This window comes from Rhea pennata, chromosome 10 (assembly GCF_028389875.1).
Source record: "Rhea pennata isolate bPtePen1 chromosome 10, bPtePen1.pri, whole genome shotgun sequence".
NCBI classification, from domain to species: domain Eukaryota; kingdom Metazoa; phylum Chordata; class Aves; order Rheiformes; family Rheidae; genus Rhea; species Rhea pennata.
Window position 1 is genome coordinate 4,801,368 of NC_084672.1, and position 20,791 is coordinate 4,822,158.

General features: G+C 46.7%; 1 protein-coding gene across 2 annotated transcripts in view; it reads left to right on the forward strand.

Annotated features, from left to right (window-relative positions):
- Window positions 1-20,791, forward strand: part of IGF1R (insulin like growth factor 1 receptor) — a 177,722-nt gene that overhangs the window by 115,533 nt on the left and 41,398 nt on the right. For both annotated transcript variants that reach the window (XM_062584161.1, XM_062584160.1), the window contains exons 3-4: window positions 17,324-17,636; window positions 20,223-20,368. In XM_062584161.1, coding sequence (XP_062440145.1) covers window positions 17,324-17,636; window positions 20,223-20,368 — 459 coding nt within the window. The remainder of the gene's footprint in view (window positions 1-17,323; window positions 17,637-20,222; window positions 20,369-20,791) is intronic.

A 20,791-nucleotide genomic window follows, 5' to 3' on the forward strand; every position in this document is an offset into this window, starting at 1 on the left:
AACTAATGTTCTTTAAAAAGCATTTCTCTGACCTTCTCATTCCCCCGGGCTTTATAAGGACGGACAAAGCGTGTCTGTCCCAAGTGATCATCCTAATGGTCATGTTTTCAAAAATAAGCTTTTCTTATGCTTTTGAAAATAAATGAGTTAAGTACTTCAAAAAACAACAACAACAAAATTTTCTACTTAGGTAAGCTCAAATGAAAAGAAAATACTTTATTAAACTGGTAGGAATTTAGCAAATTAAGTTTCATGTAATCTGGACAAATGAAACACCTAGTGAGGCACTTCCCATTATAACTAGTCTCTCCCCTAAACCTGGGCGTTGGAATGGTTCTCTTGGCTTCCTGAAAATACAGGAGGTTCTTAAAAAGCATTTAAATAAAAGTATGTGCTATTAACTGGTCTCCTTTGGGCAATAATTTTCCCGTCAGGCTGCATGGCTCAGGCTCACAGGATATGAAATAAAGGCTGGAATGACCATCTTCTTGCCGTGTGTCTTCTTGCCACGCAGCCCTGTACGGGTGCTGGCGAGTCCCCCGGCTGTTTCCTCCGCTCCACCGTGTAACTGCACCCAACACGGCTTTCCCCTTTTTGTTGGCACGTCAGGCTACCTTTTGGGTTCCAGTTTATTTTCAGAGTTCAGCAGATTTTGATTTTGTGAGCAGGAATTAAGCTTTCATTTGGAGAAAGTCCAAAATATGACCTGCCTCTTCAAGACTGCTACTGTCCCACTGCAGTCAGAAAGGGATAAAGTCACGTCAGTCTGCCGGTTGTTTTAATTTCTAGTTGATGAGCCAGCCCGCCTAAAGCAAACGCAAACTCTGCAAGTGCTGGAGCGCCTTCCATCTCGGTCCCCTCTGGTTTTCTAGCCCGAAGCCGGGCTACAGCGCCCGATCGTTGGGTCTCTCGTTCTTTCTTACGGCCCCTCGGCAGCTGCCGTGCTCAGACTAGCAGGCTGCGATGCTACCAATGCGCAGCCTGCTGCCAAGAAAGGAGGTATTTGAATTGATTTTCACTTTCTTACTCAGAAAACAAAAAACAAACAACCTCTCACTGGCCCCACTGAGCCCGACCTCCCCTGACATGTAAATACGTGTATGGTATATGGTTTAGAATACTTACTGGTGGTGTGATGTGTCCATATTAGAGAAAACACATTTTTTACAGGCATTTGAAACAGCCATATTAAAAAAAAACAAAAACAAAAAACAGTGGACAAGTAGGTTACATAGCAGTTATCAAACTGGCTATAAATCTGGCGCGTAGCTTGCATTATTTTTCCTCATTTGTTCATACCACTCCTGTAACAGGCAGCCTGGGTGCAAAAGGGGCAAGCTCATGGCATTTTTCATTCTTTAGATAATTTTGACAACAACGCAGCAAAGTCAAAGGAATTAAAATATTGCATTAAGTTCCTACAACTACAGCCTTTAAGGTGCAGGATAGTGGATTTTGGAGTCGTGTCCGGCTGCCGTGCTGCTTCGAGGGAGCTGAAGGGTGCGCATGGCATGCAGTGCTCCGCTGCTCTTCCTCGTCGCTGAGGGTTGTCGGATCGTCAGACTGTCGAGACCTGCCTGGACACGGAGCTTGGACCACGTCGGCTGGATGTTAGAGGAACGATTTGGCTAAAGGAATGTAATTTATGGGACAGCGCTCCTGACTTGTTAGAAACCCTGCATTTGAAACTTCAGATCTTTATGCCATAGTATGTTGACTAAAACAGATATCACATCCAGGCTTGACATTTGATTTTGTGTTGTTGATTAGCTTTTAGTAAGCTTTTCGTAGCAAGCCAGCAAACGCTAAGGAGAAATCCACTATACCATTTTTGATGTGCTTAAATGATGTAAAACGTGTTTCTTCCGTGGTAAAATCCATTGCCTCAATATATAGTGCACAGTGTACATCTGTCTTTGCTTAATTGGCATGTTTTCCTCTTTCAGTACTAGAAATGGGACATTTCAGTTCTTCCGTTACCACAGCCGCAAGAGTGTGTGTGTTTCGGAGAGCTCGTAGGACGCGAGAGGTGGCTGCAGCGGCCTCCTGGGCATCTCGTGCAAGGACGTGGTTTGGGTCTTCTAGACGCTCAAAGCAGATTTGCTTCTCCCGAGCACCTCTGGCAGCTAGGTGCCTCTTTCAGAGATCACACTCAGGGAAGCCAGTCCCTGCGGTTTTGCACTGCCGGGCTGCATCTTGCCTGCAGCCCGTGCTCTGTGCAATTTCGCCTTGATTATTATTTTTTCTTCTCTGCTTCCTGAAATGTCAGTGTAAAGAATCAGAGGACTAAAGAAAAAAATCCACTGGTACTTGTTTATAAATCTCATATAATCTTCAGTGTGGGATTTTTATCTTGCTGTCACTGTGGAGAGAGGTAGAGAAGACACTTGAAAGGCTACCAGCCGATGACAGTGCGGCTCGCCTGCAGGAGCTGTGCAAATTGATTCAGATGTTCCATTCAGAAGGTTGATTTGATACGGAGTAATGAAATCAAATGGCTTAAAATAATCTTTTATTGATTTTTATGGAGAGAATTCTGTATCTGTAGAATGAAACTGAGGTTATGGCAAGAACTGCCTTTAAATTTTGCTTTGTTTTGTGCATGTGTGCCTTTAAAAGCACATCCCTCCTGTACGTGGAGCAGGTATTTCTGCAGAGACCAGTGCATCACCCTTCCTTTAATTTTACTGAGATCACAAGCTGAGAAACGCACGCTGAAATCCCAGATGTTAGCAGCATAAAAGAATCCAGCGTCGCGTGTGTCTAACATGCTTGAGTGGACGTGCAGAGTTTTGGGAAGACCTTTTTGGGGCAGTGTTTGGGGGCGACCACAAACCTTGTGCCCCCACGCTCCAGACTGGCAAACAAACCGTCACGCGGCGCGGCAGCCTTCTGGACTGCTGCTTGGCTACTCGCTTACCCTGAGCGAGGAGATGCTGAACCTGTGCAGAAGTGTGTCCGAACACAGGTGCTTGCAATGCCTCTGAATTTTCCTTCTTGCCACAAATATGCTAACTGTGCACCAGCAAGTCCCGTCATGTGCGGGAATGTAATGATGCTGCTGGAATAGCGAACGGACTGGAGATTTTACAGAATCTTGTTCTTTTTAGTTTTTACATTTAACCAAAGGACTTTAGTGACATGCAGTTCCTCGCGTTCACAGCATGACCTGTGGAGTCTGCAGCGTGCTGGGCGGAAGGTTATTTCTCCGAGCAGTCTGCTAGCCGCTGTTGGGAACGATTATGCTTCGAGAGTGTTCAGCTCCAAATGCAATTATAGTTCAGTTTCTCTTGCGTTGAGCTTTTTGATTTACAGCGTGCATGTTATAAATGAGTAAGATGCTGCCCATAAAACAAGACGTGCTGCAGTGCTTCAGTGAGAACATAACTTAAAGCACGAGATCAGATTTTCAGCTGAGTGCTTTTTGGTTGTAGGCTTCGTCTTCAGATGTTAGACCGCAGCAATCCTGTAGTTTACTGGATGCACGTCAGGATTGCTGATTTATATAGCTAACCCTCATCTAAACCAGCAGGGACTAGATGAGCACTTGCGTGAACTTTGTAGCTTGCTGGTTGTTGATAGGCTCACCAGTGGGCTGTATTTATGTTCGAGAAGTAGCCAGTTTGCGCTAATACTTTATTAGTGGCTTGTAGAGAATAATTGATTGCACTTCTAGCAGTCTGAGGGTAGGGGAGGAGACTTCGGGAGTGATTTAAGAGCTAGAGGAGCTGGCTGCAAGGTGTCCAGGCTCCAGAAAGATAACCAAGGCCAACAAGTGCGCGGGAGAGAAAGCTAATGTGCAGGCAGAGGTGGTAGAGCGAGCAGGGCATCGGCCTCACCTGTCCAGAGATCAGACGTAGACGTGAGCAAACCTGTATGCTGCTGCGCGGGGAAGATGAAATTTGTGGAATGGAGAAGCCAGCTGAGGGGCTTGGGGATCTGTAGAGTTTCTGTATGCTTAGATTGGTGGATTCTAACCTACATTTAAAGATTCTGGTTTCCAGAGACATTGCTGTTATGTCATTTGTGCTACCAAGAACCACAAAAAGCTTTTAAAATCCTCTTTTCTCAGAGGTCCTTAAGAACACATTGACCTGGTAGTGTCGTTCTCTAAAGGATAATTTCTAAGCCAGATATGGTGTTTATTTTATTTTTATTTTTTTTTAAGATTAACAAGGACAGTTTGGACAACTTAGTTGCACGCTGAGGGAAATGGCGTTGCTTCACCCCATGCCAAGTACAAGGGCAGATGAATCCACCAGGGATTCATCCCTCAAGCTGCTTGACCGCTCGGGCCCTCCAGAGGTCCTGTGGTGATGAGTGGTGGGGTTTGTGCACGTTGACCAGCGGCGAGCATCAGAAGAGAGGAGGCAAGATGGGAGCTTGGGAGTCTTGTGTTACAAATGGCTAAACCAACTCTGCCCCTCTCCTTCCCCCCTCCCCCATAATTAAACTGCTGATTAGAAGGCACTGTGTAAATGCAGAGTAGATATTTTTCTGTTGTTAAGCTTTCCTGAAGTTCAGTAGGTAGGGCTAAGGCCAAGAAGCTGCTGCTAGAAGGAGCAAAACCCTCCAAGCAGGAGCTTTGTCGAATGAAGCATCAGTTGAAAAGATTTTGCAGAGAACTTCACAGGAGAGCTCCAAATGGATTAAAAGTTTCCCTTGTGGACAGGGACATAACATGGGAAGGAGGGAGTAATTAGCCAGTTGCGAGATCCTGCTGGAGCAGTTAATCCTCCAGCGCCGACGCGGCCGCCAGCGGATACTACATCCGTGGGGATGAGCTCCGAGAAGCTGCTTTCCTTTCCGTCATCCCTTCAGCAAACAGTGGTGTAGAGATAAAGTGCATCAAAGTGATCCGAGAAATATTTAAGCTGAAATATGCATTCAGGGTAGTAGCAAACCCAACCCCCTTACTCTCTCCCCATGTCATTTCTAATTTGTAAAAACAAACTCTAAAAAAAAACCTTGAACTTTGTGCAAAAATCTGTTGCTCTGCAATTTGCAATTTAAATGATACTTCTCTGTGTTTGACTGCAGGCAAAATCAACTATTCCATTCCCATCCAATTTAACGCTTTTAGTTTGGGGTGTGCAAGGGGGGATATCCTGGAATACTGATCTTTTTTTTCCCCTCCTCCTTTCTTGTTTGTTAAACATCAACACGCAGGGTCTGCAAAGATGCGGTTGTTCCTCTTTACTGTCCTTTGAAGGTCCAGACCTGTTTGTTTTCTCATCAATGTGATTTTTTTTTCTTTTTCAAACAATTTGTTCAGGCTAGCATCTGCAAAATTATTGAAACCCCTTTGCTTTTCTAAGGCACGTTCAGGTTTAGGGTCATGTAACTGCACGAAAAGCAAGGCCATCCCTGGCTGCGATAGAGAAAACTCTGCTTGTTGTTCCCTGTTGCAGTCGTAAACACCGGAAGAGAAATGTCATTTTTAATACGGAATTAGAAAGCATTTTTCAAACTGAGTGTGTTCTGATGGCTGTCCCAGTATATCTGGCGGAAACCCGTCGCAAGTGTCTGGAAGAGAGGACCGTACGGTATTGATAACTCTAGAGCAGCCAGGAATATTTTGTTCTTGGTGGCATTGTGTATTGTAAATACACAGCTAAAGAACTCACTCAGCTGCATGCTTGGCATGCTGAGAAAATATCCGTAGAAGGAGGATGCTTGTTTGCATAGGAAGAAGAGCGCGCAGGATGAGAAGCCGGGAATGAGAAGAATGACGGTGCCTCCAGCAACGCGACCTCTGTAACCGGAGAGAGCTGCGGCTCTTCGGCTCGGCCAGACCCCTAACTGGAAGCGAGCATCGCTGTAATCTTGTTTACCGCACTCTTACTGAGAAATAAACCTTACAATTCATGATACTCTCCGTTGCTTTGTAGGGGTCCTATAAACCTCACAATTTCTAGGGCAAATCAGGTTGCTTGAAGGTTCGGGGTCTGCGTGACATTAGAGTCCCTTGGTACTCAGGTGACTCGTTCGTGCATGTTTGCCGCGTGAAGATGAACGCTGCTGCTTCTCCTGTGCTTAATACTAGCCCTGCGCGTGAGAAGTGAGACATTTACTGGAATTTTAACATCAGAAGAGAGTTAAGAAACCTCTGGCAATGGATCAATAAAAATTAGACAGCTTTTCTGCTGAAGAACCCTTGTGCCTTGATTACTGCAACTTGGACTTTCTTTTTTTTGGTAGTGTAAGTATATGGAGCTTGTTGTTTTATAATTCAAAAGATAATGCTAAGCTTTGCTGTATTTAGTTCTTCAAAGGCCTTTTTATAATCTTCCTGCCTGTTTTTGAAAGAAGGAAAAAATATTCTGTATTTAAATAGTTCCTTCAAAGTGAAGGAACTTTAGTTTCTTGTGCTAAATATAGATTTTTTTTTCTTGCTAAGCAGCAGTAGGTTTTAATAGCTTTTTGAAAGTTTATCTTGTGTTATGGGTATGCAAAGTGATGGAAAACACAATTAAACCAGTAGCATTACTGTGCAGATGGCGAGAAGAACGGATTTTTTTTCCCCCTCCTTTAAAAATTGGACTCAGAGCTGTCTATTAATTTTGACAGCTTTATTGCAAAAATAATAATAATACTAAAAACTGGAAGAAATTGCTCAAGTGGTCCTGACTGTGCGTACGGAGGGCGGCATTGCTCCCCCGGGCTGGGCGCGTTGGCCCTGCTGGGCGCTGCGTTCCTGCCCGCGTTGTTTGGGTTGGGGGGCGGCGCTGCGGGGCTTTGCTGGGAGTTTCCTCTGCCTCTGCGTGGAGGGCAGAGCACCGGGGAGATACTGAGGAGAAGGGCAGCGCTTCCCGCGCTCCCTTCTGCCCGGCCGCTCGAGCGCCGCGGCGCCCTTCGCCCGCGCTCCTGCTGCGTCCCGGCTCCGCCGAGCCGCGTGGGAAGCGCTGGCGGTTGCTTGGCCTCGGCGGTTTTACTGCGGCGCGAAGAGCCGTCGGGAAGCTTGGCGCCATGCGCGTTGGATCCCCAGCTCAGCCGCCAGCACCTGCTTCGTGCTTGAAAAACCTCTCCTGGGTCTTGTTCTCCCTCCGCTTTTGTACCTATAAAGTATTTATTTACGTAAAACGTGCGGAAAAGCTGTAAGCCGGAAAGCGTTCCCGTGGCCCGCAGGCGCCCGGCGCGCGTTTGAAAACCCGGGGGCGCCGAGGCCCTCGGAGCGAGGGGTCGCGCTTGTCCGGCGGGTTCCTGTGCTGCCTGCGTGGCTGGGAGGCGCTCGCGGCCGCGGCGGAGCTTCGCGCGAGCGCCTCGCTGGCCGAGAGGGGCTCCGCGAGCCCGAGCGGTACCGGGCGGCCCGCCGCGCCGCGCGGAGACCCCCAGAGCCCCTCTGCCCTCCTGCCCGTCTGCGCGGCCGGCGTGAGGGCGGAGCGGGGCTGCGAAGGGGAGATGAACAGCGGTAGGCAATAACACTACGCTTGAATACGCTCAGCACCTTCTGCGGGCTCGGGTCGCTGGACAGAGCGCGAAAACGAACGGCTTGGGGCAGAGAGGCGCGGAGCGCTTGCAGCCTGGCCATCGGGGTGAGGGCCGGGACTTCGCGGCAGTGTTTGATGCTTAATCAGGAGCCAGGCAAGGGGTTTGAGTACTAATTTCAGATTTTAGGGGGGTGTGTGGGGGGGTCATTCGTCTCACCCTCGTTCCTTACGGAGACCTCCCGAGCTGACCGCCCACCCCTCGCCCCTGCGTGCTCGGCCTTCGCCCGGGGGTTGCTGCGCTTGCGTCCCTGGCGCAGGCCCGCGCTCCCCAGCCCTCCTGGCTTCGTAGCCTGCCAGCGTAGTCGCCGGAGGCGGCCGGGTAACACTGCGGTTTTCTGCTCCCTTTCCGCTTCGGGAGGCCGGCAAGGCGGCCGGGACGGCGAAGGGCGCGCGGCGGCGGCGGTGACCGGCCGGCGGGAGCGGCGGTACGCGGCCGGCCGCCAGCGAGGCGTGTGAGCGCGCAGAAACGGCCTCTAACGCCGCTTTCAAGAAGGGCTGCCAAAACCACAGGGCTCAAGGCCTCTCCCTCTGAGCTCAGTCCATACTGGAACGAAACAGCCCCCAGTTTGTTCCTCCGGGACACAGGCCGGCCTTGTTAGGAAATCGGTGAAGTTTGGGAACCCACAATACCTCACATAGCTCTGCGTGCAGTAACGGCGAGTGGAAATAGGGCCATCGGCATGAGCAACCAGACGAGTTATAAATATAGAATACTCTCTCAATTCCAGTTTCGTTAGTCATGGGAGGACAGTGAGAGTTTTATAAACTTATAAGGAATATACAAACAGTTCTGAATTTAAAATAACTTGCTATAATTTTTCTAGTGTGTGTGGAAAGAATATTCTTTTTTGAGACCATCCGTGTAAGTGTCCGCTGCGCGGCGCACAAGGATCTGTGTATTTATGCGTTCGCGCGAATATGACTTGGGATGACGCAGGAGGTACAAGATGGGAGATGCGTGGCTCAAACGTGCCGTCCTCGAGCTGAAACGTAGCGGGAAGCGCGCGTTCAAAGTGCCAACACCGAAAACGGGAGTCCCGCTTCCTTCCGAGAGGCCGTCCGGGGCTTCGCGGCGGCCAGGGCGGCATCGCTGAGTTGGCTTCGGCGCAGAGCTGAATCCCTGTCAGACGCGACGATACGGTTCACCTTGAGTGTCCTTCGCGTAAATAAATAAATAAATCGGTCCGGCACTCCCTAATCTGAGTGCAAATCCGGGCTGCTGGGAAGGATTTGCAAAGTCAGAAGCAACGTCATTTTCGGCCCCCCCCTTTTTAAGTCACGCCGTTAGGAATTCCTCGGAAGCCCGTGCGTGGAAGCAGGCGCAGATGCATCAGGATCTGAGCGGAAACCGCGTGTTTGTGTGCGTGGACAGCAGCGGCGCGTGTGCTGCCGGTCCCGTGAGCGCGTCGGGCACTTGCCGTCGCTGGGTGACGGCACGGGTAGAGCACGATTTTCCTCGTTCAATTTATCTTATCAGCGTGTTGCAAGAGCTGAAATAGTTCTGTCTGATAACAGTGGGTATTTTTACAGATAGCGGTCTTAAGCGCAGCCTGGATGAGGTAGCCTTAGCTTTCTCTTAGGTTAGAAGAAAATACTGAGCAAACCCCAAAGTTCTTTCCATCAGTGCTGCTTGCTGGCTGAAGTCACTTTTTGGAGCCTCTTCTAATTTAATTTAATGCTTTCCATGGCTTGGGAGGGTTTGGGATTTCGGGCCTGCTCAGCTGCAGCAGCAGCGTGCTGGGGCCGCTCTGGGAGTCCCTGAGGAGACGGAGCCTTCGCCGCCACTGCTTTTCCTGCAGAAGACGCCGGGCAGCCGGTCGCGTGGGTCACATCGCTTCCACCAAGAAACGGCGCGTTAGAGCGAAGTACCGAACCCAAGGGAGGCGTCCGCCGGGGCTGGCAGCTCTCCCGGGAGAGGCGGCGTTCGCGGGGCTGCTGGCCGCTGCGGATGAGGCGCTGGATAACCTGGCAGCTCACCGCCGCGCCGGTTCCGCTCTTTGAGATTGAGCCGTGGGAGCTGGAGCTGAATTTCACGCTCAAACAGTTCGGGATGACTTGCAGACTGGTAGAGCCGTTTGCATTGAGTCCGGAGAGGTACTCAGGATTTTTCCTTTCCCTTCGGAAGTAGTTCCAGCCGCAGTTGTATGGCACATGAGAACATGCTTGTTTCAATGTAGGTGCCAGGTGAGTTCTGTCCTCCTTTCTGCCCTTCAGGTTGCCTGTAAGTTTGTTAAAATAAGTCAAGAAACCGGTTAATGTAACGCCTTCCAGTCTGCTTGTGCATCCCACCAACTCTCAAGCACATTCTGTGCTCTGCCTGTATTTGTAATACAGGCAAGATTCAGAAAGAAAAATTACTGCAATTATTGCAATAATATCGAGAAAAGCGCTCGCCTGTTGTTTGCTGTGGGTCTCGAAGACGGCAGGAGTGTGCGAGCGTGCGCTCGCTGTCAGGTTTGCCTATGCTCCCCTGTATTTCTTGAAGCTGGGGGGAGTATAGTTGGTCTGTCATTTTGAATATAATTGCCTTTGATGTTGTTTGAAATTATGTGATCTTGGTCCGCCCAGGGTAACTCTGCTTGCAATGCAGACGTATCTAAGTGGTGGTGTGCTCCCAGACTAGCAGTTCATAATTAAAAAAAAAAAAAAAAGCAAAAGAAGAAAAGATGCACCCAGCTCCCTGGGATAACGTCCTGAGTCACCAGCGTTCTTGCATCTTGCTTTGCTTTCCCATTGCAATTCTCTTTTCTCAACTTCATAAATACCTAGATCTTAATCCCATTTTTCCTGAGCTTTCTCGCTAGCGGGTTAACGGCTTGAAAAGCTTGCTTTCTGGTGGACCTCAAACAATTTTGAGTGCACCTATTCTTCTCAGGTGTTTTCTGCGTTTCGGTCATCTCTTCCTGCCAAATGGAGAACTTCCCTTCCATTAGTTGTTGTTAATGCAGTTATTCTAGTTGGAGAAGCGCAAAACTTTCTAAATACCGTGCCCTATCATGCGTATTTTAAGCATTAGTTTTTCTGAAGGATTTTTTGCATTTATCCCTAGCCTGGAACAGCGGTGACATGTGCCTCTAAAATGAGCGTTAGGTTTCAGTGCTTGTGCAGAAACGGTTCAGGCTGCTGATGGCCGGTGCATAAATGCAAAGAGCGGGTCCTGCAACGGAGGTGGCAGCCGACTGCTTCGGAGCCGGTGACCTTTCTTGCACAAGATTAAACTGTCATTATCCTTCAGCGTTAAGAGAACTACATGATTCAGGCCAGTATGATAATGCTATTAAATGGTCTTCCTCCTTCAGAGTAAAATTTGGAATGTGACTAACCTGCTTCCTCCAGCTGGGATTTTGCCAGGGGTTGAGTGACCAATGGTCCATGCTTGCTGTATATTAATTAAATTATGTAAAGCTTATTCGCCTTAAACTTGCAGACTTTGGAGGACAGACAGATTGAATCTTACTTTAAACAGAAAAGAAAACAGAAACAACAAAAAAAGAAGCACAGTATGTTGCTTGTAATCTGGAGTGAAAAGAAAAGTAATTTGATTCAGAGGCGTTCGGCGATAGCCCTTTGCTTCCTCGCGTGCCCTTGAAGAGCTCAGGAATTTCGGCTGCCCGGTCAGCAACGCTGGCGAGTTTGGCGCTGAGCATTGCGTATTCCCAACCGATTTGTTTACCTGGCGTTGAAGATAGTAAAACTGGCTTGGACCCCGGAGAGATGCTTGTGAGTGCGCCTCAGTTATGTTTGTTTATGCACTGAATTCAAACTGGCGTGGAAAGGACAAAATGGACTTGTTTTTTTCCTTTCTCGCCCGAGTGCCAGCTGCACGGCTGCCAGTCGGGGTTGTGCTGGGCAGCGTGAACTGTGTTGAAAGAGAGTGCAGGCCGGGGCTGCCTGGTTTGGTCAGTAAGTTGTGTTTATTTGCACCTCTCCGGTCATTAGCATTGCGTGTTTCGCAGCAAACGGAGCAGCGGCGCTGCCTGTCGCTTCCCGCGGACGGGGGTGTGAGGCTGTTGCTTTCTTGTTTTCTTCTCCCAGGTTTCCATTTGCGCTAATTCGTGTGCGACCTGAGCAGCTGTGACGCTGCTGGGGCTTTGTAGCCCCTTTGGTTGCTTCGCTTACAGAAAACCTGGAGAGGTTTTATAGTGCCAGGCGGTGTCCCTGTGTCCTCTAGTTGCTCTTTTTTTTTTCTTTTAAAAAGTTTAGCACATGTTATTTATCACAACTGGGGAGCACAGAAGCTATTTGGAGGTAACTTGTGTATTAAGGAGGGAATGAGAGTTTGCTGGAAGCGGTGGGGAGGGACTCGGGAACATCCGGTGCCTCTGAGGGATGAACACGTGCGTTTTCTCCCACTGGCGTTCAAAGGCGGCTGTGCTGCTCCGTGCAGCAAGGAGAGGGGACTAGCGGTGCGTTTTGCTGAGGCCGTTGTGCGTCTGAGGGCTTGAAAGCCATGCCGTGGGCCTCTGGGTCCTCGAGGGTGTGATGCTCCAGTGACTGCGCCACTCTGAAACGCTCCGCTCACCAGGGCTGCTCGGGATGGAAGAAGGGGGAAGGGATAATGTTCGTGTTGATGAAGGGGAAAAACTATAAAATAGCAGTGCTTTGGGTGCGTCACCGCAATACTGCGTTCGTTTTGTTGGATGATGAATGTTTCCTCTCTGCTTCATAGACGTTACCATGTCTGGTGGCATCTGAGGTTCTCCAGGTGCTGCGTCCTGCTGGGTTTCCATTTTCTAACCTGTCTCCAGTCCTTTCTCCTGCTTCCTTTGGTCTAGGATAGTCCGCAGGAGCATCCCAGTTCAACTGCTGGGTATACGGACTTCTAGCATAGTATTGCTTTTTGACCATAAAACTGAGGAAGGGCGTGTAAAAATAAATTCCTTTCTAAAGCTTTCACATGGTCTAAGAGTAGCAGCGGGTGGTGGAACTAAGTGGGCTTCCTGCAGCTTGAGCAAATACCTGGAGCAGCTGCCGTCGTGAGGCTTGGGACGCCTCGGTCGTACCTACCCCTCTGCTTACGGACCTGGCATCGAGCAGCTGCCGCTAACCAAAACGCCACGAAGCAGGAGAGACCAGAAGGCTTTGTGTGGAAGCTGGCAGGATGAAGTTAAACTTCGGCTGGGTTTGTGTAGCGGGAAGAAAATAATTCACAGAACAACTTCCGAATACTTTCACAATCCTGAGAAAGGTCCGCCAGATAAAAGCGGGTTGGTAGCGACAAGGATGCGAACGTGGGCACGTGTGGCTCGAGTGGAGTGGTCTGGAGCTGGACGTTGCTTGCAGGCTGTAGACTTGATGAGCTGGTCTTGCTTCTTGGTCGGAGCTTACATGGATCTATCCAAATACTTCTCGAGGGGACGTGGTGCTGGTATACGTAGCAGAGCTTTAAAGAGGAGAGAATCGCTCTCAATTCGTAGCATCAGTGCTGTGCTGAACTGAACCTTTAAATGAGATTTGGCAGTTGGTTCAAAATCTGCCAAATCTTACGCCTTAACCACTAGAAAGGAAGGAAGCTCTTTGATGCTCTGGCATATATTTTTTTTTCCTTCCAGGAATTTCAGCAAAGATGAAACATCAGTTTCACTGTGCAGAAGAAAAAATAATAATAAAAAAAGTTAATCCGTTACTAATACATGTTTCTATAGCAATATAATGCTTTTATACAACTGTTCTAAGTAAGCAGCATCTTCGGTTCTTTGGAGACGACCACACCAATATTGCTGGGAGCGGGGTGCGTTACTCCATGCGTTTCATACATGTACTTCCTAATTTGCAGCTTTTAATCTGTAGTTATTTAATACTCTCCCTGGCTGGGAATCACTGAGAGTAGCTTTTCTGAGTAATGTCTCTCCAGGCTCTCCGTTCTTACCACTATATTGGGCAAAAGAAATCAGGTCTTGTATAAGCTGCTGGAGCATTTAAGTCAGCTGTTTGAAAGACTGTACCAAAGCGTAGACCATTAAAATGCAATATTTTAAAAATTCTGTCATGTAGAGGAATTAACATTCCAAAAATGACATTTTTTTTCTGCCTTAGTGGATAAATGTAGACAGATAATTTTTTTTTCAGTAGTTGGCTAGGATAAAATGCTCCTTTCCTCCCCTGGTTTCTACTCAAAACTCGACATTTTTTTTCCCCTCGTTCTTTCTGGAACGGTATTTTATGTGAAGGATGCTCTAAAAAAAGAAGGAAAAAATACAGAAAAAGAAGGGAAGGATTGAATATCATTTTACAAGGAGACAAAAATTCTTTTTTAAAAAAATATTTTATATATATATATATATATGTATATAATATTTCTCCCACACTTGGCACCCTTTTGCTGGCCTGCGTGCGCCTGGCCTGGTGCCATCCTTGGCAGCGGCTATCGCCTCAGCTTGCCAGAAGTCTCCCTGCTCTGGCCGCGCTTGCGCTCCCGCTGACGGGCTGTTTATTCACCTGATCTTTTTTCTTTTTCTGCTCCAGCGTCGCTGAAGTCGCGGCGTCTTGGAGACGCTGAGAACGTGGTGCCAGTCCGCGGCGCGTTTCCCGCGGGCTTTGGCTGCGGGCACGCTTCAGACGGCGGGAGATACGACTTGTCGGAAAACCCTGCTACGGCCTCGTTAGCGTTACGCTGCCCAAATGGGGGCTGCCCGAAAGAAACACGGAGCGGATTTGCCTCGGGGGGGGGGGGGGGGGTGTTATTTTTTTGGAGGATTGTGTTTGAAGATTTCCCAATTTTGCTCTGTGTTTGCCGTTTTGCTCTATCGTCTTGGGAGTTTTAATTGAGGCTAATAAGTCGGGTTCTCTTGTAACTTTTTTTTTTCCTCCCCTCATTTGTAAGGTCTTTGTATTTATTTTTAAAATACCACCTTTCGCTGTGGCAGGTCTGCATCTGATTTGCTCGGGAAGCAGGTAACTTGGACCAGACTCCTTGGTGTGATTGGTGTGTAGTTGTAGTATCTTAATAGTATTTAGAACATCTCCTGGATTTTGTTGACAAGGAGAACTTTTCATTTGAAGAAATCAGAGGGCAAGTGAGAGAAAGTGAAAAACTGCTGCTGTTGTTTTTATTCCATTGAATTTGCGTTGTGGCTACTGGTATTCTTGTAGCATCATTTATTTTTAAGGTCTAATGATTGTTCAGTACTTTCATTCCTTAAACACAAAAAAATTAGATCCTCCGGTCTCGTCATCCTTCATCTTCTTATCAAAACTGTAGAGCTGTTCAAGGGTCTGGCCTTCTCCGGGTCTTGCTTTGACGTCCTTCTTCCATGGCTGTGGTCCAAGGTCTCCCTCATTTTCTGTTATCCTGGTAGTACCATGTGAGGACGATTAAGCATTTCTTGCGTTTGTGGTCGTTGGCAACGGGTTGATTTGCTTTGGTACCTACAGTCATCAGCCTTCATGCTCCAAGGCAGTATTGTACGAGCTGATGGTATTTACTAAAACTTTTTATCAGGGACAACCGAGGGAACTGGCATGAAAAAGCAGGTAGGACATTTTGTTGTTCAGCTCGCTGAGCTTTTTTTAAAAAAAATCAAAATATTTGTTAGAGTTGTTAAAATGGGCATGATTAAAATACTTTTATAATAAGTTTTGAAAATCTATTTTGCTGATGACCTTTCTCATGTGAACTTGTACATCCTTGAACACTTCAGTTCGTATTTCTGTAGATGAGAGCCAGCAGATTTATCAAGAGATGCAGGGAATCCGATTTATGCACCAGATTGTTGGTGAATGGCATTAAGATAAAGTTAAGGTCTTTCCCAAGAGTGGAATAAACTTGACCATTGTCTCCTATATTTATCTGAAGTCTTTCTGTAGCTGCCTTTGTTTGTAGCAAATATCTGTCCAGATGAAAACAGAAATCATGTAGCGCTTCTTCAATAAATCGAGAGTGAGCTTTGTTTGTGGAAGCATGGGGAGGTGTGTTTTTTTTCCTTAGCAGGGCTGTGAGCTGGAAATGCAGCTACCATCCTAAGTCTGAACTTCTGGCACCCCCTCAGAACAGCAGTCCATCTGCTGGCAAGGCACGCTGATTTTTTTTTTCCTTTTTAATCCCTTAATAGTTCCAAATGTGAATAGTATTTATATACCTGAAGGTGAGGGGCAGTTTATGGTGCCTCGGCGAGCGTTCAGTTCTACCTACTTGTGCTATCTTTAATACCAGCTTATTGCCTTAGTTGTCCCTGGCTACCTACCTGCAAGGAAGAGCACTGGCAGATACTGTAACTGCTGGTGATACTTAGTAGATACTTGCAAAAATAGGGGAGATGATGTGAAGGCTGCGAGGCTACTTGTCATAGGGTGTCTAGATCCTGATCAGTATATGCAGAGCTGTGAATCTTTTTTTTCTTTTCTTTCCTCCAAATTATTATATAATGTCAGCGTCATGCTTGTGGTCCTCTGTCCTGATTGCAGTGCTGTTGTCAACAGCATCGTAAAAACACACCGGAGAACCTGGGCCTTCATTATGGGAGGAGGACGACGAGATCTTCAGATGCTTCATGCCGCGTTGAACCACCACTGTAGTTTCCAACCGAAGTTTTGCAATACTGGTTGCAGCTTGTGCTATATACAAAGGAGCTAAAGAGTATTCTGAATTTTTCACTTACTGAATGAAACTTCCTCTAAAAGAACGGCTTTGCTGCCTCTCGGATTTGCGACGGTAGGGGGAGAGGCGTAGCGCTGCAGAGCTGCCCGTGGAAGGGCTACGCTTTCCCAGCGCGTTGGCTCTCCGTGTGGCTGGACTCTCCCGCGTCCGTGTTCATTTGGGTTAACCGCTTCATTGCTGGGTATGCGCTTTTTGCTCGAGCGGCTCCGTTAAAATGCCTCGTGGTGCTTTGCTTGGATCTTAGCGCAGTCGTACTACCAAAATTCGGTTACGCTGTTACTGCTGGTGCTGGCTTTGAGCTGACTTAGAAAGTGGAAAACAGTTACTTAACGCAAACCAGATTTCCTATCTGTGTTTGTTTACAGAGCCCCTGGCATACAGCTCGCGTGGCCAAAAGGCCGTAGAGCGTTGTAATGAAAATGTTGCCGTTACATAAATAAAACGCTGCCGCTTCTTTTGATGTATCAAGACTAGGATCGTCTGGTGATGGTTCTGCTTTGGGTCCATTTCTTCTAAGCTGAAATGCTTTCATGAAACTACTACCCCCTACTCCCCTCCTTTAACATATTTTTTTCTTTGAACCTGGAGTTTGGGGAGAATGCAGAATTCTGTTGTGCTCTTCAGCGGGAAATAGCAGCTCCCTGATTGCCCAGGATTTGATGTGTACCATCTGTACTTTATTAAACCGCTTTTTGCATACATAAGCAACATTGGGATGCTACACTGGGGTCAACCTAACCATGTGTGCTACAGTATAGCAGAGCTTTATTGTACAAGTGTAATTAAGTTGTTTAAAGGGAGCTTGTTTTCTTGCCAGTAGAAGACCGATCTGAAATACAAATGGGAAAGACAAGAAATGCTTAAAAAGACAGTAAGTCAGCACTCAGAAAAGAAAAAAACAAAACCCAACAAATAATACTAGGACTAGTACTTTCGGGACGCAGTTGTTTCCATTATCCTTAGGTTGATCTTGCTTTCAGCAGTCTTCTTGCTATTTCATGGGCTCATGCTTTAAATTTGATCTCAGAAAGAGATATTTTTCAGGCAACTAAAACTCAGAGAAAAACAATGAAATCTGTGTGTTTTAGAGGAGTTGGTTCTTCTGCAGCGGTATTTAAGAGACCAGGAAATAAAAGCAGAGAAGTGTATAGATCGGGTTTTTCTACTTACCGCGACTCACGTTTTTTGATAGCTTTTAATAGCGGTCGTTCACCCTACCTTGCTTTCTGTGTTGCAGTGTGCCCCAGCTCTTGTGGCAAGCGAGCCTGTACAGACCAAAATGAATGTTGCCATCCCGAGTGCTTGGGGAGCTGCACGGCGCCCGACAACAACACGGCTTGCGTGGCCTGCCGCAACTACTACTATGAAGGCGTCTGCTTGCCCACCTGCCCTCCCAACACCTACAAGTTCGAGGGCTGGCGTTGCGTGACTAAAGAGTTTTGCTCCAAAGTCCCTGCCACGGAGATAAGCGAATACGAGCGGTTTGTGATTCACAACGATGAGTGCATGGCAGAGTGCCCCTCTGGATTCATACGCAACGGGAGCCAAAGGTAATTGAGCTTCTTGGAAGTCCTTCAGATTTATAATTTGTTTTTGTTTTTTCTTTCCTCTCAATCCTGTGGCAAAGTTGTGGTGCAAATTACATTAGGAAGAAGTGAGAACATGTGTTTGCAAAAATTGCCCGGCTTCCTGGTAAAGCTTTTTTAAGGGTCTAATCATGTGTGGTGCTGCGCGTTGCCAGTTTCCGCTGATTTTTCAGCAGGAGTTGAACAGGGTTAGTGCAATGGAGAACCAAGTCTTTAAGTAGATACTAACAAAGTGGAAGTGAAAGTCAAGGAAGGCAAGGTTGGAGGTTGACACGTGTCAGCCAGTTGCAGAAAGATTTTGCTCTGGTGTTATCAAATATAGAGCAAACCAGAGGGATCATCTTGATTCACATATTAATTGCTTTATGTATACTTGCATTTTGCATTTTAGGTGGCACGTGTTCCTTTGTGTGTTTCACTTTATTCCCTTTCTCTCTCTTCTTTTTTTTCATTGATTTCAGAAGATAACAATGGTATTTTAGAAGGGAACAACCATGAAGATGGTTACAAAAATAATGCAGCTGCTGATAGTATTATTTGGAATAATCTTCTGCAAGAATGTCACTCATTTACTCTTATTTTATTCTAACACTTGGCGTAATGTGTACTTTTAGTGATATTTCTTATTTTACCAGTGGTTAAGCAAACAGCCTCGGTTGCCTGCCCGCTGACCCTTGGAAATCCTAGACCTTCCCAAGTATGGGACCATTAGCGTGCTAAATTTCCTGGGGCTTCAACTATGCTATAAAAGGTCTTTGTAGGCTGTGCTAAGGTGTTGTCTTTATCCAGACAGGTGGTTGTGAGGAGTGTGGGTACCTGCACCAGCTGTTCGAGACCGCCTGTGTTATTAATTCAAATACTAAAACAATCTCCGGTTTGCATTTGGATGTAAGCAACTTAACACTGCCTTTGCTTGAACCCAGATACTCACCTGAGAAACCTTTTTCCTAATCAACCTGTGCTTCCAGTACTGGCCCTCTGAAATGCTCGCACGGAACTGTATGGCCATCTTATCTTACCTCAGTGTTGCACTCTGCCGCAAAGACTGAAAAAGGAGCAGTAACTCGAGACCGGTGAATGTTTTGTTCCCCAGAGGTGGTGGTAACAGATAGCTGCAAACAGGAAGCATTTCCAGCGTTCTTTGTGCATTTACCTGAGTGCCTCTCGCGTGTGGCCGCAGCTTTTAGTGGTCTGCGGCATGTTATAGAGCAGCATTTTTACTAGTTTATTTAAGCCTTAGAACAAAGTGGGTTCAGTTATTTTTTTAAAGCAGTAAATAGTCCATGTTCATCAGTGTTATCATCGAGAGTCTTTGCCTTTGGAGTCAGGTTTGGTTTTGCTTTTGCATTTTTCCCCTCCAAAGCAATACTGTGGAGTATATAATAATGAAATGCAAAAGAAGGTGGTGGAACAAACTGAAAGATGAAGTTGACCTTGAATCGGGAAAGACATTTACTAGGAGGAATGATCAGAGGACTTGTCCATTAATGGAGTGTTTAATTTTGACATTAGTATAAGGCAATATGATATAAAGCCTTTAAGGAGCTATTATAACCAAAGGCCAGGCTAGCCTGGATTCTTGTTTCTTGAGTTTGGCCAGTAAAAAAGAGCTTCTGAAAAGAGTATGACAAATGCTTATGAAAAGAGTATGAAAAAAATTTTATGAAAGAGTAAATGCTTATGAAAAGGGCAAGCAAGCCTGTCCTTCACTGTTTCATCACAGCCTCTGGCAGTCAGATAAGGTAAATACCTTAGTGTTTTGTAGTCACTAGTGGACCTGTTCTTTCTTCATCTGTGTAATCCGTATTGAACCTCTTTAGTCTTATGGCCTCTCCTAATTCCTGTTGCAGTGAGTTACACGGGTTAATTTTGCCTTGTGTGAAGATACCTCCTTTATTTAAATGTGCTGCTCTTATCCTGTAAGCAATACTGCCTAATTCTCTGCTTACTTCCTGCACGTCACTCACGACGGTATACTCGTGCAGTTGTCTTTCCCAAGGTAAAACAGCCAGGAGCATGGAATTCACCAATGCTTATTCTGAAATGTTGGTTTAAGGGTGCAGAGACAGAAAACTTCATTAAAACTTTTGCTGTGTCTTCCTATCCCCAGTTCCTGGCTGGTCTGTTCTTGGAGGTTGAGCCAGGATTAGCAGAAGCTTGTCCCTGTGCCCGAGGGAACAGTCTGTCTTGTTCTGATCAGGTTGTAGTAAATGCACAAACGCAATGGCGCTGGGTTTTACCTGAGGTGCTTTCTTCTCCGCCGGATCCCAGCGCCTTTTAGCAACTGGCAGACGGTGGGTAGGATGGATTCGTTCATATATTCTGGTGTTGCTTGAAGCAGGAGGGCGTAATGCTGCAGCCTCTCTGGACTCCAGCAAATGTGTTATGTTTATCTGCAGGCTACTGCAGAAGTATGGTGATCTTCATTCTAGCTTGGAGGTTTTCTGTAAGCTTTAGATGGAAATTTATTTCAAAATGAATTCACAACAATCTGTAGATTCAGAGCTGTGTATCTTTGCTTATTTTTGTTCTGCTTCTCTTTCCTAACAGTATGTTCTGCAGTCCTTGCGAGGGGCCTTGCCCCAAAATTTGTGAGGACGGGAAAACAAAAACCATCGATTCTGTCACATCAGCACAAATGTTGCAGGGATGCACAATTCTCAAAGGAAACCTGCTGATAAACATCCGTCGGGGAAGTAAGTGATTGCCCTTTCTTAGGAACCTCCGATAAGGCTGCTTTTACTGTTTTTCCTTTTGTCTGTAAACTTAACGATAAGAATAAAATCTCAGAGAACTGTCTGTTTTCTAGTTCCATAGCAGTGCTTCCACTACAATAAGGATTTTGCCTGTTTAGTTTGGCCCATTGGAGCATGACTCCAACGTGCCTGTTGAATAGGTAGTGAAAGATCAAGTGTGAGGCAGTCGGTGAAGGCTGATGTTTTTGCTCGCTTTTTATTAGGATGGGGCACCAGGACTGGGCAGTGAGATGAGTAGTAGTTTCAAAAGAGTAATAAAAGGCTTGAGAAAGTGGAAAAACTGAAAATTTTTGCATCAGGGTAGGTAAATGAGTTGTCTGGAAAATAGGGCATGGCACTGTAAGAGAGGATATAGCCTCAGTT